Source organism: Malaclemys terrapin, chromosome 5, assembly GCF_027887155.1.
Source record: "Malaclemys terrapin pileata isolate rMalTer1 chromosome 5, rMalTer1.hap1, whole genome shotgun sequence".
NCBI lineage: Eukaryota > Metazoa > Chordata > Testudines > Emydidae > Malaclemys > Malaclemys terrapin.
In genome coordinates, this window is record NC_071509.1 from 36578004 (window position 1) to 36602839 (window position 24836).

Here is a 24836-nt window from a genome sequence, read left to right on the forward strand (position 1 = left end):
TACTGAACGGACCATCCTCAGTTGAAACTGGTGCTATTAATCAGATACCTCAAACGCCTGTTTAGCACCATCTTGACTCATTACCCTCACTTGAAGAAATAGAAAAGGCAATCAGTTTGATGAGCTCAGGAAAGTCCTCGGGTAGAGATGGAATACCGTCAGAAATATTTAACTATGCGGGTCCAAAGGTGGTGGTAACACTCCAGAAGATGCTTACTAACATCTGGGACAGTGAAGAAATGCCACAAGACTTCAAAGATGCCACAATTATTCCTTTATTTAAAAATAAAGGCAGCAAAATGGTCTGTGATAACTATCATTGGACAGCTCTCCTATTTGTTGCTGGAAAAATCTTTGCTTGTGTCCTTTCGAACTGACTGATTTTGTCTGTTTCAGAAGCCAATCTACCTGAGACTCAGTGCATATTCAGACCTGGTCAAAGCACCATTGACATGATTTTCAGTATCAGGCAAATACAAGAAAAATGTATCGAACAAAACATGAATCTATTCAGTGTTTTCACCTATCTGACAAAAGCATTTGATACAACCAGTAGAGAAGGATTATGGATGATCCTCAGCAAACTTGGTTGCCCACCAAAACTAGTAAAGATCATTCATTTATTTCATGAGGGGATGCAAGGTCAGGTACTTTTTAATGGAGATCTCACTGACTTCTTTCCCATTTCAAATGGAGTCAAAAAAGGCTATGTCCTTGCCCCTGTACTGTTCAACCTGTTCTTCACCCAAGTTCTCAACCATGCTACAGATGGGTTCAACAAAGGCATATACATCAGATACAAACACAATGGCTCAATCTTCAATCTTGCGAGGCTTAAAAGCAAAAACAAAAGTAACAGAACTACTACTAAGAGAAACACTCTTTGAGGATGATTGTGCCCTCCTAGCACACACAGAGGGAGATCTCAAGTGCATCATAGATCGTTTCACTGAAGCATCAAAATTGTTTGGCCTCACAATCAGCCTGGAGAAAACTATGGTGTTGCACCAATGATCTTTACTGCTCTATGCCATATCCCCTAGCATATTCATTAGTGGAAACCAACTAAAGCAAGTTGACCGTTTTACCTATCTCGACAGCAACATCTCCCATGATGGACCTCTTGACAAAGAAATCACGAACAGGATACAGAGAGCTGCTCAGTCATTAGTAAAGTTACATAACAAAGTCCTGAAATCCCACAACATAACCTTCTCAACAAAAATAAAATTCTTTTGTGCTCACATCTCTCCTCTATGGCTGTGAGACCTGGATACCATACAAATGGCATATCAAACAGCTAGAGGCCTTCCATATGTGGTCTCTGTGCTCCATTATGGGGATCCACTGGCAGAACAAAATTACCAACCTGGAGGTTCTTCAAAAGTCAAATGCCATAAGCATCGAGGCCATGCTGATAAATGCCCAACTATGTTGGGTTGGATACATCATTAGGATGCCTGAGTATCAACTCCCCAGAAAAAAATTCTATGGAGAATTGACGCAAAGACACCGAATCAAGGCCGCCCCAGAAAATGCTACAAGGACAGCATCAAGAATAGCACACACTTTAGTACAATAAAACCAGATGATCTTGATTGAAAAAAAATGTATATATAAAATGAGAAGATGCTGCTGTGTTCAGAGGGTTATTAGTGGGAAGATAAATAGAAAAGAGGTTTGCTTCTCTTGTTTTGGTCGGGCGTTAGAATTTTTTTTTAAATATACATGTTGCTGTGTATTTACGTTGGAGAAGACAAGGTCAAAGAAATGCGCTTTGCATTTGGAGCAGAAGGTGAAGAGGTTTGTGATAGTCTTTAGTTTCCAGGAGACTTCATTTCAGTCTCAAACCAACCCCCAGGAAAGTTCTCAGTCCTGCACAGATGAGATTTACCCTTCTTGTAGAGAATTTCCTAATGTCAGAGGAACAAAGTCGTCAACCAGGGTCTTCATCCCAAAGCCTTTGGTATCCCGGGCCCAGACAATGGAGAGCCTTGAACATAAAGACTGAGACCGTGAACTTGATTCAATATCCTATGGGAAGCCAGTGTAGAGAGAGTAAGACAGGTCTGATGTGCTCGCGGTAGCCCACATTCCTGAGGAGAGACGCACTTGAGTATTCTGTACTAGTTGGGAATTTCCCAGGTGCAGAAGGCTTCATACGCAGGTCTGTTGTCACTTCCCTGCCATACTACAGCAATGCAAAGTGAATAATCAAGGCGAGGCCATGATTTGCAAGGGTGTGGATGGAGTCTGCAAGCCAACCAGAGATAAGTGTTACTTGCAGATATTGCTATGTGAGAGCTTTGTGTCAACAAGGAATCCAAGACTACTCCTAAACCACTGACCAGATTGATCAGACATGGGTTTGTACCTTCAACCAAAGGAGATCATATAATGGTGGCAAATTTCTCAAATTGCTTTGCCCACCATCATTATCTCTCTTATTCTGTTTCAGCTTCAGCCAGCTGCTGTTCATCCATGAGCTGGTCTCGTGCAGGCATTGGGCTATCTTAGTAGTAGTGATGTGGTGAAGGATAAGCAGAGCTTTGTGTCATCTGTGTATGCTGGCACTTGAATTCATGTCTAATCAGTTCCCCTAGTAGTTGCATGTAGATGTTGAATAGGACTGGTGAAAAAAATTTATCCTTGTAGGATTTTACAAGTGAGGGGGCTTGAGGTAGTGGTGTAGTTCCCATCGTTGGGAACTGGAATTGTCCCTCCAGGAGGGGCTCATACCATTTTAGCACATTATCCCGGACTTTTGCCATTTCTCTCAGGTGAAAGCTGCAAGAAGTCCAGGAGGATGAGAATGAATGTCTGGCCTCTATCCACTGGTAGGAGGAGATCATCCATCAGTGCCACTAAAGTGGTTTCAATTCCTTATCCTGGTCTGAATCCAGATTATTCCAGGTCTAACACATTAGCTTCAATTAGATGAGCTTGTAATTGGCCTTTGGCTGGCTTCTGTATGAACTTGCTCAGGAATTTGACATTGGCCAGTAGTAGGCTTGAGCTGATTTATCTGTTTAGTTCTGAATGCAGCAAGGGTGGTGGTCATTCTTCTTTTCTCTGGCCATTGGATCCAGTCTTGGTGCAATTGCTGTGTGAATAAGTCTTACCCTCTTTGTCAGCTTTTTTTTTCTAGTTGAATCAAGCTGCTGTTGTGTGAGGCCATTGTCATGGAAGAAGAGATCTCTTAGGTAGCTAGCTCCAGTACCAAGCAGGTCTCTGAAAATCAGTACAGCAGCCTTGAACTAGACCCTGCTTAATGGGGAGCCAAGTGCTGTGAGTAATGAATCAGGGTGATATGTTTCTGGTAATCTGTGCTGGTGAGCAGGCAACCTGCTGCATTCTGTAACAGTTGTTGTTCCCTCAGGGCATTGGGCTTCATTCCTAACTATAAGAAATTGCAGCAATTCTAATCTACTGTCATTTAGATTTCTTCTCTCCTTTCTTGATACACAAAGATTACTTCAAGTCTGGCAATATTAGTAGTAGAACTTTTTTTTTTTAAGAGGATAAATAGGAGGGCTGGTTATATGTCATGATTTGTGATAGGCTGCCTTGCTTTGGACTGGCGTTGCACAGCAAATGTTCTTGCAGCAACTGGGAATAAATGACATACCAGAGCAAGTTGCTTTGGTTGCCTTTCACATTCTTGATCGATGGCGGTCTTTGGTTTTAAATATCCAGACAGTAGAAATGAATACAAACCAAGCATTGCTAAGGATGCATTACATGGCACTGAATTCCATTCCAGACAGGACTAATACAATATTTCAAACCCCATTCTTGGGAAGAGGAAACTGAACTATCTTTTGTAATATTAAGCCATTGAATATATGAAATATCAGGGTCACTTAAAGTAAATTGTTACTCCATTCAGCTCCCTTTTGTGTCGTTTTCTTCGCTCTTGGTCAGAGCCATCCCTAGAGTATGGCAAATTGGGGCAACCACCCTGGGCCCCACGCTTTGGGGGCCCTGCACTTCGTGAGGAGGCGGGCGGGGAGGTGAGGCGACGGGCAGCCGGGGGTTGGCAAGGAGGAGCCTCCTCTCTCGCCAGTGCCTCCTGCCCATTGGCAGGCCTGGCCGATCAGCACCTCCCCCTCCCTCCCAGCGCCTACCACCGATCAGCTGTTTTGCTGCAACTGGAGGCGCTGTGGGGGAGGGGAGAGGAGCAAGGGCTCAGTGCACTTGGGGGAGGGGGCGGAACTGGGCAGGGAAAGAGGTGGGGCGGGGGTGGGGCCTTGGGGGAAGGGGTGGAATAGGGGTCGGACCTGGGCAGAGCCAGGGAGAGCACAGCAGATAGAAACTTGGCACCTATGTCCTGGGCCCCACACCCCTCTGGGGACAGCCCTGCTCTTGGTATTAGAACATATACTAGTAGCAGCAACATGTCCTGTACTGGTGCTCTCGATGGCAGTGCTTGCTAAATGAAAATATGCTCTGTAAATTCTACTAAAAGTCCTGTGACGTACATGGCTTATATCCGATAAAGTTCGTTTCTCTGGTATTCTGACCAGAGTTTCGGGGAGACATGGGTGGGCAGATTTTTAAGGCTTCACATGGTTCTGGTGTCATTCTCCTTTTGCTACATACTGACACCATCTGGTTTAGTGTCTTGCCCCAGAAAGAAACAGGGGAGAGGATAAACTCCATGAACCCCGAATAAATGGCTAATGTGACTATAACAGAAACTTCTTCTAGGCTATACAAGGGTATTTATAGTAGATAGACTATATAAGAGAACAGTCTGCAATATGATAAAACTGAATTATTTTCCTACACTTAGAATAGGGAACAATTGAATAACTTCAGCTTCTGTGGTATGGTAACTGTCTGTAAATGCTGACGTTATAATAGCAGCCCCTGTAGTATTATGGCAGGTGATGCACACCAAGGTGAATTTCAGCCTGTTTGGTTTTCAGTACAGAACTGGATAAGCCCTGCATGTGTCACTTCTTTTACCCTCTCATAGTCCAAATGTACTTGGCCCCCTGTGCTGGGTGAAAACTGTAATTTACAGGAAGAGTTTAGAGCGCAGTATGAGGTGCAAGAGTGAGCTTGTGTACTCATCAGAATGTTGACTTGTGTTTCAGCGATGGCGTCACTAGGGCAGTAAGCTTTTTCTCTTATTAATACATGTTCTCTATCCAAGCATGTTCAGTTATATGAGCCTGATCTTGTGTGTGCGCCACACTCCATATGTCGTCTTTGGAAGCATAGCTTGAGGCTCTTCAAGAAAAAGGGTGTTGCCCCAACTGGAAAATCTGTTCTTTACAGCCTGAGCTTGGAATTTTACTGAAGTAGGATTAGTTGTCATGAGTGTCAAACAGGTAATCCCTGCAAAGTCTCCAACAGATTCCACAGAAAATTAATTTTGTGGTAAATAGAGCCCTCAGGGTTTTACTGATTAATAAGCTCCTGTTGTGCAACTTACTTTGTGACTTGCCTTAAGTTGCTTGGCATGATGGATAACTCTATAACCTGATTTGGTTTTTGTTGCAGTTTCTGTTTTGTGTCAGACATGCTTCAGAATTCTAAAGGTTGTGAAAGGAATTAGACTTTATCCAGGTCATCCAAGGAATGTAAACTCCATGAACCCCTAATAAATGGCTTATGTGACTATAAGGCAGACTTCTTCTAGACTGTACAGGGTTTATCTATAGTAGATAGACTATATAAGAAATTAATTGTTTTTTTTCTCATTACATAGAATCATAGAATATCAGGGTTGGAAGGTACCTCAGAAGGTCATCTAGTCCAACCCCCTGCTCAAAGCAGGACCAATTCCCAAAGGACTATGGCTTTGTTTGTCAAAGTTAACCAATTAAGTGGTCAAAATTTCCACTTTCTAGGGTTTTACTCAGAAGGAGAATTCTCTTATTTCGTAAGGTTAAAGAAATTATGGTTGAAAGAGAGGCCTGCTAACACATTTTAAAAGGTTTAAAACCAGTCTACGCTAAGTGCTAACATACTTCTAAACACCACTTAAAATATAATATCTAGCACATTTTTAAAATAAAAAATGAATCTTTTTCCTCATCTAGACAAGGCCTATGAATGCCTGGAGAGTTGAGAAGCTAGCAGTCATTTCTTGTAAGTCTTTCTCCTTCATCCTAAATAAAAACAAGGCCCATTTCCCACTCTGTAAAAAGCAAGAAAAAATAATCCAAGCCAACATGCTTGACTTTTTAGTTCATTATAACCTCAGTTTTCTGCTTTTTCACTATATTCATTCTTCTCCCTTTTCTAAAAGCTGAGTTGTTTGACTAAATGTCATCTTCCCCCTTCTCTTATTTCATATGTTTTGTTTGTTTGTTTGTTTTTACCTTCTTTCTGCCCAAATTTTTTTGTTCCTAGTTTTCTATTTGGAAATTGGTCTTAACTTTAAAACTCAAATGTGAAAAATTATGTAAATCAGCTTAATAATTTTGAAAACTTCTGTCCATAAGAAAACAAGACTGCCAGATGAATAACCTGACTCTTTACATTTCCTTTGTTTAAATTGTTCAAATGTAGCATCTTTATTGCTGCACTCTCTCCAGGTAGTATTTTCCTTTCCACTATATGGTGACCAGTACTATCTGCTGCATTTCATAGATCATTTGGTTCTTGACTTTGGTAGCAAGGTAATTTCTCCCCTCTCTGTAAACTGGTTTTCTCTTCATCATGTTCTCCAGTCTGGACTGACTTGTTGTTTACTGCTTGTTATGATAAGTAGGCAAACAGCTGTTGAAGCTTTTCCTTCCTAGTAAGGGGAGCTGCTTTAGGTTTCAGTAGGGAATACTATGGAGCTTTTCCCTTAGCTAAATTAAAATTATTTATGAACTGAAACAAGAGAACTTGCGGAACATGTCAGTGATGTACCCAAAAATTTTAAAAACCACAGGAGATTCAGGCTTTCAGATTGTTTTATATGAACAACAATAATTTATAGGTAGGGACTACAAGTTATAGGTATACGTACTTTGCTCACCAGGTCCTCTGATTTGGATGTATAGATTATATGTAGCAACACTCCAGGCTGTGAAGTGGGAAGATTTGAATGAGTGGACTTCTGTGCCTAGAACATTGCATTTAAAGCTGCATCTGCCAAGCCAGATTGTCTAATCTGTGGTGCATATAGAAAGTGTGTAGTGACCTCTGTGTGGCAGTCCCTACTGATCTCTGTTGAAGTGCTGACACTTGAAAACCCAGATGTGGCTAGGGCCCTTTCAGATTGGGGTTGGCACTAATGTGGGCAAACTAACTTCATAGAATGCATTTTGAGACTTACCTGGGTGATGAAAAGATCTAGAAGTCTTTTCTCACTTTAGAGTCCTTTCTAACAGGCGCAGAGAGCTTGGAGTTCCTGATTTAATGACAAGGGGGCTACAGTCAGGGATTTTTTCAGTAAAGCACCGCTCAACAGAAATTGCTTTCCTTCCCTTGGATCAACAAGATATTGGTCTGAACTGCAGGCCTAACTCAATTTCTAAATGAAATTTATTACTGAGAATTTTGAAGTGAGACGAATTCATAATGTATTGATTTATTTGTAAGATTTGTTGTTATTAATGTACTTGTCCTCCAGAGCAGTGGTTCTCAACCAGGGGTCCAGGGCCCCCGGGGGGAGGGGGGCACGAGCAGGTTTCAGGGGGTCCACCCATCAGGACCAGCACTAGACTTGCTGGGGAGCAGGGAAGAAAGCCAAAGCCCCACCGAATTGGGCTGAAGCCCAGGGCTCTGAGCCCTGCCACCTGAGGCTGAAGCCAAAGCCTGAGCAATGTAACTTTGCAGGGGCTCCTTTGGCATGAGGCCCCAGCAATTGCCCTTCTTGCTCCCCCTAATGCAAGCTCTAGATTTTGTATGCAGAAAACCAGTTATTTTGGCACAGGTGGGCTGTGGAGTTTTCATAACATGTTGGAGGGCCTCAAAAGAAAAGGTTGAGAACCCCTGCTCAGAGCATTAGATCAGTGAAGTTTTGAAAATATAAATAAGCACTTTTTTCCTGAAATGTAACCCGGTTAGCATTGAGAAGCCCCATACAGTATGTAGAGTGGAGTTAAAATTGCTGCAGCATGATCAGAGCTTTAGAGATGCAAACTATCTGCCAAATTCTGCTTGGGACTTGAAGTTGGACTGAAGCAGATGTACCCATGTGTCCAAAAGACACGAGGAAACATCATCGGTTCTGCACTCTGAAGTATTTAGATTCGTATGCTGACTGATTCACAGAGGTAATATTGTACAGTGCTTGGGGCTTTTGATCTACAAAAAAAAGAAAAATGTTGCAGAACTGGCTGTGGAGCCTCTCTGCACTGCTGCAATTTTTCTAACAGTGGGGAGGCTTGTGCTGATCTCCTGATGTTGGAAAAATCGCACCTATTTTTGCGGGGGGAGTGGGTGGCCAGTTTTACACAAAGGAATGCGCAGTTACCGTTCACTGACTGCATTCTCTGTGTATAGCCTGTAGAAAAATACTACATTACCCGGACGCTGCCGTGAATTTTAAAAACAAAACAAAACTGCAGTTTACTCAAGAGCCTACATTTACGTGGGTTAAAGGATTTAACACAGAAATCACAAAACCAAGCAACTGTGAAGTTTGTCATAAACCAAAGTCAGAAGTAGGATTTGTATTCCTTGCTGTATTTTTTCCCTTACCAGTTTCACCTGTTGCATGGTCATTATGTATGGTTCTTCTTTAAAAAACAAAAACAATTTTGCATCCACTCTGTGGAAAAGGGGGTGTTCATTATGGATTTCATGTGTTGGATTCAGTTCTGTAACTGAACAAATCATACAGTTGTGTAATCTGCTGGTAATCTACTCTATTTTGTCACATACATAAGAAGCTAGTGATACAATAAATACACTATCAAGGGGAGCAGCTTCCTCTGTTAGAGCAGCAAGCCCTTGGCTGGGAGGTACAAAAGGAAGATTATTTGGTTTTGATGTATAAATGAAGAACTTATGTAAGTTTCATGGTGCCTTTTTAATAATTATTAAAAACATAAACCATGCAACAAGAACAAATCTAATGGGTAATCTTCACTATGTAACAAAATGTACCAGCCGAAGAAGTACCCACTGAAAATACCCCATCCACCACCAAAGCCAACTTTCAAATGTTTACCTCCACTCCAACAAAACAAAACAAAAAAAAAGAAAAAGTGCCTAGGATATAACTAAAGACAAATTACTACCACAGTGGGGTCTTGATCTCTGACAGTAACCTAAATTTGCGCTAGTTCAAAGCAAGAGGGAGGGTGAATTCTGAAGAGTAGGGCAACCACAAACAAAGCCCACTCAGCAGCCCCCTCCATTTTAAAGATGAGAAGGCTCTATCATAAGCCCCTCTGCTGATCCCAGTGGTGGCAGTCTTACACTGCAAGAATGGTGATCTCTCAAATGGGCAGCTCCCAAACCATGTAGGGCTTTCAATGTCCAGAGCAACCTCCCCTACATTTCTCCTGGGGACCCAGAGGCAGACAATACAGACTAATGAACGCTGATGTCATGTGCTAACAGGGGTAGCTATGTTCTCTTCCAGCTTTGATTTTTTTTTTCAGATGGACATTGGTGGGTGCCCAAATCAGAGTCCTCCAAGCGTCCCTCTGGAGTGCCGAGCATCTGGTCCATTGAACACTCTCAGAACTCTGATCCCTACTCCCAAGGGGATAGTACACACTAGCTTACTAGATTCAGCTCAAGATTACCACTCTGCTTAACACACAGCACTTAGATAGTAAACTTATTCTTGTTTTCACTACAAATCTATCATATGAATCTGTTCTTTGATAAGTAAGCAAGCGGTTATATAAAAAATAAAATTATAACATGCTTTCTAGAGCAGTCATTTTCAACCTGTGGTCTGTGGGTCCCTGGGCGGTCTGCAGACTGCCTAAGATTTCCAAAGGGGTCTGCCTCTGTATTTGAAAATTTTTAGGGGCCCACAAATGAAAAAAGGTTGAAAACCACTATTCTAGAACCTAAACTTAACTCACAAGACACTTCCCTGTCTCCTACAGGATAGCTGACCCCAAGTTCTTAGCCACCCTGGTTGAAAACACTGGGGAAAGTTCCTCCTTTCATAAGATCAAGCCCACGGGCAGTTTGTCTTCCCAGACTGAAGAATCCCCAGTGTACCTCCATACCCACAAAGATTCATTGTCTTTATTTGTAAATAGAATGGCTCTTGCTGGTTTTTGTTTTTTCTGGTAGCACTCTCGAAATTTCTTTTTTAGCATGTGACTCAATATGCAAATAGTAAGATACACAATGGTCAACAGATGGATAAATGTCTCCCACCTTCTGTCTGGCGAAGTCTTTCTCAGTGCTCTCTGCCTCTGACTTACTTGCCTTTAACTACAAGGCTTTAAGAATTTAATTTCCAGTATACATACATAACTCGTGCATATATATTTTTGCAATGATTTTGATGACCATTGTGACACAGGCTTTCATAGACACCTTACATGACCACTTTTGGTGAACCTAAAGGATCCCTGAAATCTTATGTCCCCTGTGTACCCTCTGCCAGTGGGCATAAAGAGATTCTTGGGACACTCCCTCACTCACGGATAAGAACAGACGATGGAGTTCCAAGGCAGAAGTGCCCTGTGCTGGGTTTTGTTCAGCTGCATTCAGGACTTTAGCTATGGGAGCATCCCAGCTGATGATTCCATGATTGGGTGTAGGAGGATGGGGCATGACAGTGGCCTGTGAAGTAGCTGGGTTCCAAGATATAGATGATATCCGATATCTTAAAGTGAACTTCTAATCTGAATGACTGTTTAAAAATGGATGTTCACTGACCCATTGATTGGAATATCATAATATGTTCAGTTTACAGATATGAGATTTTTTCCTAACTGCTAGCCCTGTAAACTCAAACTGGGCTCTGACAGTCATGCTTGGTGCTTTCCATCTGGCACACAGTCACTGTTTTGCAGGCCACATTATACTCCGCAATAATGGTACAAGCCCACTGAAGGGAATGGGGTTGCACAGGTGCTACTCTAGATACATTCTGAAGACCATGGGGTTGCATAGGTGCCTTCAGTGGATGATTCGGCCTGCCGCGCATTCCTTTCTGGTGGTGATGGGTGAGATGGGAAGAACTCTGACTCTGAGCCCATGCTGAACTGTGGGGCTGGCATTTAAGAAACAATCTCTTCACTTGCAAATTTGATCGGAAGTCAGTTAGACACAATGAATATTAAACCACCCAGTGCCATGTTACAAAGGCACTTTTCAAGGTCAAACAGTTTTATACCCTGAAGTATTTTAGCAGCCAGTACAGAGTGCTGCTATTAATGGTCAGAGCAATCTGCCCACTTATGATTTGATAAAGTCTTTAACTGGTTGAGTTTGGCTCGCAGTCTCAGAAGTATTTCAAAAAATGCTTGCTTTTTTAAAACTTGTTTAAAGCTTTTAAAGATTATATTTTTTTGAAATCTTCAAGATCGCAAGGCCAGCAAGGACAAGAAAATAACCACACCCGTGATACAGCAGAGATGATGTAAGTATCAGGACAGATCTGCACTGGGAAATTTCTTTCCTGTTTTCTGGCAAAGATGCAGCAGCTCCGGTACTACCAATTGTGTAAGTGCTGCTTAGATGACACAGTGGTAAAAAGTGTCTGCTCTTGGTTTACACAAGTGGTTGTGCTATTGGTGGTACTTGTGCAGCTACCTGCGCTGTTGCTGGGAAATGGGTCACAGATTTCCTAATCAAGTATATCCCTCACTGTAAGTGTACCTGCCCTACAGTGAGATTTCCTTGCTTGATTTCCTACAAAAGGAACATCACCCTATGTTGGGCGTTAATATCAATAGTTACTTTGACTGTCAGTAACTGTTATGTATATCTCATTTGTTACATAGTGATGATTTTTGGCCACTCATTAGGACTGAAAAGGAGAGCAGATTTGAGAGTGTGTGAGACCCATCATGTGAAATTACTGTTGAGCCTTTTAAGTATGTTACAGTTTGGTTGGTCTAGGCTACGAATGGAAAAGGCATACTGGAATATATATAAATGATGGAACTCCCAGAAGTTCAGATGTTTTGGAATGTGTATGAGGTGCCCTTCAAATTTGATCTGTATTTATCTGGTTCCAGTTATCTTACATCTAATCAAAATTTTCTTGACCTGTATCTTCTGATAAGGGCTCGTTTGGAGTATTGTGTCTGGTTCTGAGTGCCACACTTCATGAAAGATGTGAACAAATTGGAGAAAGATCAGGGGAGATAACCAAAAATGATGAATGATCTAGAAAACATGACCTATGAGGGAAGACTGAAAAAGTTGGGTTTGTTTAGTTTGGACAAAAGATGGAAGGGGACATAATAAGCAGGGTCATCCCTCGGAGGGGTGCGGGGTCCGGGGCGGAAGTGATGAATCCATCCATCACTTCCGAGACCGACCCGTCACTTCCGGGACCGACCATGCCAGCCAATCGCACTGGCCCGCGGGGCCCCCCAAAGCATGGGGCTCAGAGCAGTCGCCCTGATTCGTTGTACCCAAGGGACGGCTCTGATAAATTTTGCAAGTACATAAAATGTTGTTACAAGGAAGAGGGTGAAAAATTGTTTTAATTTCTACGGAGAGGACAAGAAGCCAAGGGCTTAAATTGCAGCAAGGGAGGGTTTGCTTGGAAATTTAGAAAAGCTTCCTAATTGTCAGGGTAGTTAAGCACTGGAACAAATTGCCTCCGGAGGATATGGAATGTCTGTCACTGGAGGCTTTTGAGAACAGGTTGGACAAACACCTGTCAGGAATGGTCTAGTTATTACTTAGTCCTGCGTAGTGTGCAGGGGACTTGACTAAATGACCTACTGAGGTCCCTTCCAGGCCCACACTTCTGTTAGTCACCAATTGTTGCATTCTTCAAAAATACATTAAAATGCTATTTCTCTGGATCAGAGTTCAGGCCATTCAGATGAGATTTGTAGATAACACAATATTTTAAAAAGTCTTCATGTTCCATCAAGCATTCCCACAGGAAACCGCTCCTACATCTCTTAGAGTTCATTGTCCTTATCGACTGGTGATGTATCTTGAAGGTCGTCTTGTTGCCAAAAAAAAAAGTCTTTGATCTTATGATTAAAAACATGAGAATGCACCGTTAGTGTCAGATTTTCAAAGGGGTCTTAATCTAGCCTTCCCTTATCCGGTTACAGTTGCATGGAGAAATACTTACAGGTAATGGTCTAGCAGTTCCATGCCCAGATGTTTGTGCCTGCAAAGTTATGTATGTACAAAGGGAGGGCAGTACTTGGTGATTTGCTCCAAAGCACAGAGGGTCTTGATAAACTTTGCAAGCACAGTGGAGGAGATAGGCGTTTATAGTGTATAGCATTACAAGTTGCAAAACTGTAGCAGTGGCATACAGTGCCTGAAGCTCTGCCCTGGGCTGAGACAGCAGTTTTATCTAAACTAAAAGCTCCAGACCGTGTTTCCTTGTGTGCTGAGACCTCTGCAATTACCAGAGGGTCATGTACACCGCTGGCTGGCAGTTTCAATAGTAATAGCAGCCACTGCAAATAAATATAAGGGGGAAATTTTTTTTTAAGCTTCTGTTGTCCAGATTGATTTCAATAACCTCCTTAGTAAGAAAAATAATTTGACATAACACAAGATGTCCCAGGAACATTTTGAAAGGTTTTGGGTTTTTTTTTGTATTTTTTAATTGTACCCCATTTGTTCAGTATCGAGGGTAGCTGTGTTAGTCTGTATCCACAAAAACAACAAGGAGTCCGGTGGCACCTTAAAGACTAAGATTTATTTGGGCATAAGCTTTTGTGGGTGAAAAAAACCTCACTTCTTCATTTGTTCAGCACCCAGACAATGTAAATTCACCTGCAAAAAAACAAATAAACCTGTCCAGTTTTTTGAATATTACCATTGGGTCGACATGTGGATTGTTAAATATGCATAATCAGAGATTGCATTCAATTTAATAACATCATAATCAACATTTCACTCAATTTAATACCTGACGTGTCACAGGTAGGGTAAAGATGCTCATTCTGTAACATAGTATCACCCTCTTAAATAGAGAGATCTGATGAGTATATTACTGTATAGTGTTTCTCTGAACAAAAGCTCATTGTTATAATGATTATTGTATTGTTTCTGATACTTAAGTGGCTAGGATTTTTAAACCTGTTAATTTCTAAATAAAGAAATAGTTAAAACCCACCCACCCATCATACATCATCTCTGCCCCTCATGTTTTTTAATACTCCAACTCCCTCCCTTCCCCGCCAAACCCTCACCCATACACAATTTCTGTGTTTGAGTGGCATGAGTTTGTATGAAGATGCCAGAAAAAAGGTGTCTCGCTGGACTACGGGCTAAGATCTTGACACATTACCTTACGTGTTACTGCATCTGCTGGCATATGTTCAGTTCTGTAAGGGTATGAAGGACAGTAGAATTGGGGCTGAGAGAGCATTTAAAATAGGTCACAAGATGCTGCCCTGATTATAAAAAACAATTCTAAATTATGCTATGGAATTTTTTATGTTTCTGTTGGTTAAACACTTCTTTACTTACAACTTGTTTAAGCTTTGTCTCTAAAGAGCATATAATGAAAAAGGCAAACTGCCAGAAACAACTTCTGTTAGTAAACGTGAATACTTATTTATCTGTGGTTCCATCCAGGTGAACTTGTTTATGCTGGCTGTGTAACCTGCCAATCTACCATCTTTGTGTTATTTTTAGCTGTGGTACTGATTATTCTTGTATTCCTGAAAATCAGACATCTGTGATAGTCCATCTTTTGTCTTGCAGTTCACAACTGGACTCAAGAGGAGACTCTTCAGTGGCTGATAGAATTTGTTGAATTGCCCCAGTATGAGAAGAATTTTAAAGACAGTAGTGTCAAAGGAACAACACTTCCCAGGTGAACCTTCTCTTCTGGATTAATTTAAAAAACCTTATATTTTTCTATTGGGCAGCGTTCTCTCTAGGTTGTCTGTGCAGGATAATTATCTAAATTTAATACTGACAGGCTGTGCTCAGGTATAAGAACTGATGTAGGCCTACAATTCTGAAAGGCCAGGGAACCAGAATTTCAATTTTCTTCTGCCAAAATATTCCTGAAAGTCATTTGTTTCCAGCCAGTGTTCCCTACCAAAGTTTCATTACTTTCTTCCTTTTACAAATAATTTGTCACCAAAGTGTTTCAATAGCAATCACTTAGCTTTGTGGTAGCTAATTTCTGATGAAAAGCTACAGATGTATTCAGCTTAGTAGAAACACATTGCCAATGTGGACATGAAAAGACTTTGCAGACTTTGCTCTTCAGTATTAACTGTTGGATTTTTTCAAGTATTAAGTATGTTAGGGGACTCGATGCCATCAGGCTGCACATAAGCCATTGCATTTAACTTCTCCAAAATGGATTTAATTAGTGGTGGTTGCAGAGTGGAAAGAAAATAGAAAAACCATTACTACATAGTGTAATGCTTTTGATAAGATAAGTCATAAAATATTAGAGATATGAGTTATATCTCTTGCTATCTCTGTGTTAACTGTGTAAATATCAATATACATTGCAAATAGATTAACACACTACAGTAATTCTACAGTATAGTTCTGTGTGTAGCTTACATGAAAATGTGTGTGAGAATAACATTTGATTTATTATGAACAGGATAGCAGTAAATGAACCTGCTTTTATGATCTCTCATCTGAAAATCATTGAACGGAGCCACAGACAGAAACTTCAGCTGAAGGCGTTGGATGTTGTTTTATTCGGACCTCTCGCACGTTAGTATTATCTAGTTTTTCTAACTTGTAGCTGTAAGAATTCAAACAACAATTTTTTGCTTTTAGACTGAGATTATATACCGTAGGTGGGACACCTCACTCCACTTGGTGAATACATTGTGGGACATCAGCTAAGACAATGAAGACATCAGAATAGGAAATCTAACTGCCCTCCTTTGTATAGTAGTATAAAGTACTAATTTTAGTGTGTCACCCAATAGTGTAGTAAATTCTTGAAATCTTTTTTGTGCTGACCTAATGATAGTGCTCTGAATCTTATTTGATTTTATTTGTTGGGTTTTGGTTAATGTGCTAGTTAAGCCCAACCTTAACTTGTTTATTTTCCTGGTTGGGAGACTGGGTAATATTTTGCTTAATTTAACCAGTATGATTAAAGTCAAGTTAAAACTGTTTCTCTGAATTTACCCTAGGAAAAAAATTAATTTAAGTTGTACTTCGCTAATACGCATTAGCTAAGCTTGACTTAAAACCAACCACTTTTCCTAGACAAGACCAAACTTAGACATTCCACAAGTGTAAGCTCTATTAAATTGTCAAATAGGATAATGGATGCAGCACAAAGCCACAAGTCTGGGAAGTTTTGAAAAAAAAGTTAATATTTTGAGTTAATAGAAACATTACATTTTTTAAAAATGTAGCTTATACCCTTTGCTTCACAAAACTTCAGGTGGATCCTAGAAAAATTGTTAAGAAAGGAGTTCATGCAATAGATTTCTAGTAACGTGTTTCATTTATTGACTTCTTATCCATTTTCAAATACCTTTTGTATAGGGAAAAAAAATTGTATAAAAATCAGTTTCATTTTGGCCTTCATGATAGTATCCAAGATTGTTTTCTTTACAGGGCATTTCATAGGCCTCACTTTATGAGAAAATTACTTGGGACGTGAAGTATGACTCTGACTTGGGCTTCTGTAATCACTTATTTTAGTGCTGTCTATTGATTCAAGGATCGCAGCTCACTTTCCGAAATACTTGATAATATATGCACATTGGTCCAGATGGACATGTCAGAACTGCATATAAATAAATGACTCCTGCAGTCGTATTATTGAAAGTGAGATTAGATGGAACATTAACTTCCAGTGCAGCAAAATTTATTGCAAAACTCCTTTACTTGTACAGAAATATCTCTTCAATAGCGTGAGTCCCACCTTTCTGTAACGTTGTTTTTGTTCCATCTGGTTAACAAATGATCTTTTTAAACTTACCACATTATTTCTTGCTGTGAAGCTTTAGTGGATTGACTAGTGAGGCCTATCATTTCATCTATGCTGTTTGAGGAGGATACTGCAATTCTGAAGAATAGTGTCCTCTAGGGAAGCTCATCTGCCAGGTGCTATCTAGAACCAGTTTGTGTTAGAACAGTGGTTCACAAACTTTTTTTTTTCCCACGAACCACTTGAAAATTGCTGAGGGTCTCGGTGGACCAATTAATGATTTTTGCAAATGTTGTTTGTACCGTCAGCGAACTATTGTAAAGCGCTATATAAAAAAACCTTAATCATAATTAACGTTTTTTTGTTCTACAAAAAAAGCACACAACTCATTTTAATATGAGTAGTCTCACCTTTCTAATGCGATGGACGTGCCCTCTCTCCCCCACCATGGCAGCTCCCGATCTGGTCCTGGGAAGGAGAGGGGTCTTACCACGCCACAGCAGCCACAGAGCTGAGGCTGGGAAGGAGGGCAGTCTCTCCCCGGCAGCTGCAGCCCTGGAGCTGGGGAAAGTCACCTCTTTCTCTGGCAGTCGCAGCCCTGCACGTCCCAAATTCCTCCCAACCCCCTCTTTTCACCCCACTGCCCCCTCACGCCTACCTCCCCCCCAAGGCCACCACCTCACCTTACATGTGCATCTTCTCCAGGGTCCAGGCACCTCATTAGTGGACTCGATGCCATCAGTTGTCATCTGTGGCCTTAAAGTAGGCACACACTGTTTCCAGGAATACTTTTAAACATTTCCCTATTGAAATATTCATGTGAGGAGTATAGAGTATACAGTGAAAGCTATAATCTGTTTTATACTGTTGAATCTTTGTTTCCCAAATGTTGCTTCCGAGTCTGTAAACCAGTTACATGCAGTATTTTAACATTCAGATTAGATCGCTTCCTTATTCCTGAGGATGCGGCATACAGCAGCAATTCATTTATTACATGCTTTTTTGGATACTTTAAATACTATTTTTTTAATATAAAAGAAAATGACAACCATATCTTTTTAGTTGGGTAACCAAACTTTAGATTCATATTGACCTTGTAAAATTCACTTAGTTAGGGTATGTCTACACTACGAGAGTAGTTCGATTTTACTTAAAGCAAATTTGTGGAACCGATATTACAAAGTCGAACGTGTGTATCCATACTAAGGACAGTAATTCGACTTTGTGAGTCCACACTAACAGGGCAAGCGTCGACATTGGAAGCGGTGCACTGTGGGCAGCTATCCCACAGTTCCCGCAGTCCCCGCTGCCCACTGGAATTCTGGGTCGAACCCCCAATGCCTGCTGGGGCAAAAAATGTGTCGAGGGTGGTTTTGGTTACTGTTGTCATTCAGCCCTCACTCCTGCCCTCCTTCCATGAAAGCGCCAGCGTGCAATCAGTTCGCGCACTTTTCTGGTGATTGACAGCACGGACACCACAGCACCACGAGCATGGATTCCGCTGCGATCATCGCTGCAGTTATGGCCGTTGTCAACACCTCGCACCTTATCATCCACCTTTTTCGGAAGCAGATGCTGAGAAATCGGGCGAGGAGGCTACGGCAGCGCGGTGAGGACATGAAGTCTGAGAGGGCACAGATGTCTCACAAAGCACGGGACCCCGCGCTGTGGACATCATGGTGGCAATGGGTCATGTTGATGCTGTGGAATGGCGATTCTGGGCCCGGGAAACAAGCACAGACTGGTGGGACCGCATAGTGCTGCAGGTCTGGGATGAATCACAGTGGCTGCAAAACTTTCGCATGCGGAAGGGAACTTTCCTGGAACTTTGTGAGTTGCTGTCCCCTGCCCTGAAGCGCAAGGACACCCAGAAGCGAGTGGCCATAGCCCTCTGGAAGCTTGCAATGCCAGACAGGTACCGGTCAGTCGCGAACCAATTTGGAGTGGGCAAATCTACCATGGGGGTTGCTGTGATGCAAGTAGCCAACGCAATCGTTGAGCTACTGCTCTCAAAGGTAGTGACCCTGGGAAATGTGCAGGTCATCATAGATGGCTTCGCCGCGATGGGATTCCCAAACTGCGGTGGGGCTATAGATGGAACTCACATCCCTATCCTGGGACCGGACCACCAGGCCAGCCAGTACATTAACCGAAAGGGCTACTTTTCAATGGTGCTGCAAGCACTGGTGGACCATAGGGGACGTTTTACCAACATCAACGTCGGATGGCTGGGCAAGGTTCATGATGCTCACGTTTTCAGGAACTCGGGTCTGTTTAGATGGCTGCAGGAAGGTATTTACTTCCCGGACCACAAAATAACTGTTGGGGATGTGGAGATGCCTATAGTGATCCTCGGGAACCCAGCCTACCTGCTAATGCCCTGGCTCATGAAGCCCTATACAGGCACCCTGGACAGTGAAAAAGAACTCTTCAACTACCGGCTGAGCAAGTGCAGAATGGTGGTGGAGTGTGCTTTTGGACGTCTGAAGGGGAGATGGAGAAGCTTACTGACTTGCTCTGATCTCAGCGAAACCAATATCCCCATTGTTGTTGCAGCTTGCTGTGTGCTCCACAATCTCTGTGAGAGCAAGGGGGAGACGTATATGGCGGGGTGGGAGGTTGAGGCAAATCGCCTGGCTGCTGATTACGCTCAGCCAGACAGCAGTGCGATTAGAAGAGGCCAGCGGGATGCGCTGTGCATCCAGGAAGCTTTGAAAGCTAGGTTCCAGAGTGAGGAGGGTAACCTGTGACTATTAAGTTTGTTTAAACAGAAGCTGAACCTGCCCCCGTTTCTTTACCCAGTTAATGTTGACTATCCTCTCCAGTTACCAACCCCCTTCCCCCCCTTCCAACACACCTTTAAAAATAATGAACAAAGTTTCATTTATTTTAACACCGTTTTCTTTATTAAGGATTTCAAGGTAAAGTGTTGAAACTGGGACGCAGACTGTGGTGGGGAGCGGGTGTAGTGAATGGAAAGGACGCTTCTAAACTCAAGGAATGACTGGCTCCTACTCCTAGAGTGGCCCGCAGTGGTGGACTGGTTGTTTCAACGGAGCCTGCCACCCCTCCTTTTCGGGACTCTGTGTGTGGGGGCTATGTGACTTTGTGGTGGGGGAGGGCGGTTACAGATCCCCTGCTGCGTGGCTCTGTCATCCAGGCTAAGGACCGCTGCGTAAGATCTGTAACCGCCCTCCCCCGCCACAAACTCACATAGCCCCCCCCCCCCCCCCACAGAACATGAAAACCACCTCCCAGAATGATCAGGGTGCCTAGTGACTGCAATGTGTGTGTGACTTTCTGCTGAACCTGCCCCCCGTGTCTGTACCCTGGTAAAGGTGACTGTCCTCTCCAATTACCAACTCCCTTCCCCCCCTTCAAACACACTCTCCTCTAAAAGAACATGACGGAAACAGTAATTAACAGAAACGTATTTTTTATTAACAACTACACAGTTAGGGGATGAAACTCGGACGGGGGCTACGGTGAGGTGCTTTTGGAGTGAAGGAAAGGACTTATCAAATCTTTGGGAATGAGAGCCTTCTGCTACTTGAGCAGTCTGCAGGGGTGGAGTGACTGTTTTCATGGCCTCTGGCGCCCCTCCTTCTTGGGACTTTGGGTGAGGGTGGGAATGGGACTTTGTGGCGGGGGAAGGCGGTTAGAGAGAGAATGCAGTGGGGCTCTGTCCTCCTGCCTCCGGTCCTGCAGAACATCTACAACGCGCTGGAGCGTGTCCATTTGCTCCCTCATTAGTCCAAGCAGCGTTTGAGTTGCCTGCTGATCTTCCTGCCGCCACCTGTCCTCCCGTTCACTGTGTGATCACTGGTATTGCGACATGTTCTCCCTCCACTGGGTCTGCTGTGCTGCCTCGGCTCGGGAGCAGCCCATAAGTTCTGAGAACATCTTGTCCCTTGTCCTTCTCTTTCGTTGCCTGATCTGCACCAGCCTCTGGGAGGGGGATGCCGGGGTAGCTCGGGAGACACTCGCAGCTGTGGGATGGGAAAAAGGGAGTGAATTCTTCAGAAAGATAGTTTTGCGAACAATGAATATAGTCTTTCTCTGTGAACATGACCATGCACATTACCTATCACATGCGCGCTCAGTACAAGGTCGAATTTTCGGCCTTCCCATTGAGTGCCTGGGGTCTTGCTGTACAGATCACACAAGCGGGGCCGGACAACGGAATTCGGCTAGCAGGCGGACATAGTAAGCTGTAGACTTTTGGCTGCTTAAAGCTTAATTTATAGCAGTGCCCTCCTTTCACGTTCCAAGCAATGCTCCTAGCGTTGGCCAGTTCCTGCTGCCGGCAATCCGGCCAGCATGAACTCTGCCCTGTCCCACCCCACTCACGGCTGTCCCTGGGAAAGATCCCTGCATGCTGCCCCTGTCCCACCTCCACCGTGTGGCTGTAAACCGCCGGTTACAGTTATGTAAAGGAACAGGCAATCAGTCCCAATACTAACATTCCCCTAATTCAAAGCGGGTCACCATGAGTGATATCACTCTGATGAGGATTTCGGAGACAGAGAAAAAGCGCATGCTGCGTGAATGCCAGTAAACACCAGGGCCGTATGCCGCCATGCTTTGCAAGGCAATGATCCTGGAGTACTTGCTGCTAGCCTGGCGCGGAAAAGTTTCCTACCATGGAGGACGCAATAAGGCCACTGTCCCCAGGAATCTCATGTAAAGGCCTTCACAATACCTCCAGGAGAGTTTCCTGGAGATGTCCCAGGAGGATTTCTGCTCTATACCCAGACATGTTGACAGAAATTTCCAGTAGCTGCACTGGCAAGGACTAAAAACTAAAGCACCTAGGGCAAACTAATCATGAAAAACCCATTGTTAAGATACCATTCCTATTCTGTTCAAAATTAATGATTAAAACACTTCCCTACTGATCCTTCCCCTGATTCACAGTCTGGGTTATGGCCTTGGGAGGGTTGGTCGGGGATCTCCGTGAGGGTGATGAAGAGATCCTGGCTGTCGGGGAAATCAGCATTGTATGCGCTGTCGACTGCCTCCTCGTCCTCATCTCCTTCCTCATCTTCCCCGTCCGCGAACAGCTCCGAGAAGCGGCCGTCGACAGTACCCCATCCTCAGAGTCCACGGACAGTGGTGAGGTAGTGGTGGTGGCTGCACCTAGAATGGAATGCAGTGCCTTGTAGAAACAGCATGTCTGGGGCTGGGATCCGGAGCGTCCGTTTGCCGCTTTGGTCTTTTGGTACCCTTGTCTCAGCTCCTTGATTTTCACGCGGCACTGCGTTGCATCCCGGCTGTATCCTCTCTCCGTCATGGCTTTGGAGATCTTCTCGTAGATCTCCACATTCTGTTTTTTCGATCGCAGCTCTGAAAGCATGGACTCATCACCCCACACAGTGATCAGATCCAGGACTTCCCGATCAGTCCATGCTGGGGCCCTCTTTCTATTCTGCGATTGCATGGTCACTTCTGCTGGAGAGCTCTGCATCGTTGCCAGTGCTGCTGAGCTCGCCACGATGTCCAAACAGGAAATGAGATTGAAACTGGCCAGACAGGAAAAGGAATTCAAATTTTTCCGGGGCTTTTCCTGTGTGGCTGGTCAGAGCATCCGAGCTCGGACTGCTGTCCAGAGCGTCAACAGAATGGTGCACTGTGGGAAAGCTCCCGGAGCTATTAGCGTCGAATTCCATCCACACCTACCCTAATTCAGCATGGCCATGTCGAATTTAGCGCTACTCCCCTCATCGAGGAGGAGTACAGAAATTGATTTAAAGAGACCTCTATGTCGAAATAAATAGCTTCATTGTGTGGACAGGTGCAAAGGTTAATTCGAGTTAACGCTGCTAAATTCGACATAACCTCCTAGTGTAGACCAGGCCTTAGTCTGAGCCCCATCATTCACCCATTCCCTTGAGGGACTCCCATGGAAATCAAGGACAGTTTTTTTGCATGCAGAGGAGGGACTGTAGGATCAGACCCAACACTCACTAGCCACATAATTTGATAATGGATTAAGCTATACTGTAGCCTGTGAAATAGAAATGCTTAATGAAGAGTCAATGTGTAATTATCATGTAGAAGATTCATTATCTTTCCAGTATACAGTAAGCATTTAAGTTAATATCTCGTAGGTAGAATATAATATAATAGCAACAGAGCTGTTGGTTTTGTGTTAGAATGCTCCCAAAATAATTTCAGTGGGTATGTGGAGAGATCTTGCTGGTTAAATGGTCTGGAATCTCTCTCGGAGTTCCAAGTTGCACCATTTTTATGTGCTGAAAAGAAGTGATTTCAATAGTGCACCTTTTAAATCTGCACAGTACTTGATTTTTATAACTATTTGTACAGGCCCATCTCACAACTGGATGAAGGATTTTGTACTAGCAATTTCTATAGTGATTGGTTTTGGAGGCTACTGGTTTGCACATACTCAGAACAAGACCTCAAGAGAGCACATCACAAAAATGATGAAAGATCTAGAAAGCCTCCAGACAGCAGAGCAAAGCCTTCTTGATGTGCAGGAGAGGTATGTGAACTGAAAAGGTTTAAATATTCAGTGATTTGTCTAAGTGTTATATTTTGAGGTAATGATGTTTAGCGTTTAAAGCAGTAAAGTGAAAGATAACAATTTTGACTAGAACAGGCACTGAGTTTTGTGCAACTTCCTCAATTCATTGCACACATTTAACTGCAGTCTTAAAGAACATATCTGTGTGTGACATGTTGAAATATCTCCTTGACATTTTAAACTGTAATGTGAGAGCTGAGCAATGGAAAGGAAAGAGAATTGGATACAGAGGTGGGTCAGATGAATATAAAAGGGACAGTGCTGAGTTAATCTGTTACCTTACCTGTTGATGTAGGAAACAAGCTTTATTACTGGAGATTATGGCTGAATTTGGGATAAACCGTTTCTTAGCCTGTTTTATTGTGGAAGAAAACTTCTTGTAGCGTCTTCCTTACAGCTTTTTGAGCACATGAGATCTAGACAAGCCTGCACTGCAAATTGCTTACTGTTTTTCTATCAGTATGGAGAAAGTGCCTTCTCCATAGTTAAGGCAGTAACTTTTATTATAAGCCTGGTATTTCTGTCTGCTTTCATACCCTTAAAGTATATATGAAGGAGATTATCATTAAAACTGATAAATTAGATCTGGGATGTTTGAGGCTGATTTATGATTGAATTTGGATATAAATGCTGCAAATTATATTGAAGTGTTGCATACAATCTGTATAGGCTTCATTCTTTACCAGAACACTGCATCTTTAACCACTGTTCTTTGAGTAGCTTCTCACTTTTTTACTTAATTATGTTCTTAAGGCTTGAGAAGGCACAGGAAGAAAACAGAAATGTTGCTGTAGAAAAACAAAACCTGGAGCGCAAAATGATGGATGAAATCAGTGATGCAAAACGAGAAGCTTATCGACTAAGGGAGTTGAGGGAGGGAGCCGAATGTGAACTGAGCAGACTCAAGTATGCAGAGGAGGAACTAGTACAGGTATTTATGAACTATGGAACATTTCAGTTTTCTTAACTTAATTTCCTGGTTTTATTGTGGCATTTCTGTGATGCTAGAGTTTATTGTCCGGGAAGCATTCTCTAAGCCTCTGAATATTTCATTTCTTTACAGCCATAGAAAAAGCATATACACTGACCATTATTAAAACTTGTGAAGCATATGGACCCCTGTAGCTGTGCTACTGAAACACATTTAAAAGAATGATTCTTCATATTTTAAGTCCCTGTACATAATGTACATGGGCCAGACAATGCCAAAACTAGACCTATAAAGGAGGGAAATAATCCCATCTTGGTTTCCTTCTTGCTACCAGAACAGAAGCAGCAGGTGTCTTTACCAGACTGTTGCTTATATTTTCTTTAGTGTAAATCTAATGTATAGTATTA

At 42.7% G+C, this 24836-nt stretch overlaps 1 protein-coding gene across 1 annotated transcript in view; it reads left to right on the forward strand.

The window, feature by feature from the left end:
- STIM2 (stromal interaction molecule 2) overlaps positions 1 to 24836 on the forward strand; it is a 150857-nt gene that overhangs the window by 117695 nt on the left and 8326 nt on the right. Inside the window, exons 4-7 of the mRNA XM_054030016.1 lie at positions 14791 to 14902; positions 15656 to 15771; positions 23279 to 23456; positions 24252 to 24429. Coding sequence (XP_053885991.1) covers positions 14791 to 14902; positions 15656 to 15771; positions 23279 to 23456; positions 24252 to 24429 — 584 coding nt within the window. The remainder of the gene's footprint in view (positions 1 to 14790; positions 14903 to 15655; positions 15772 to 23278; positions 23457 to 24251; positions 24430 to 24836) is intronic.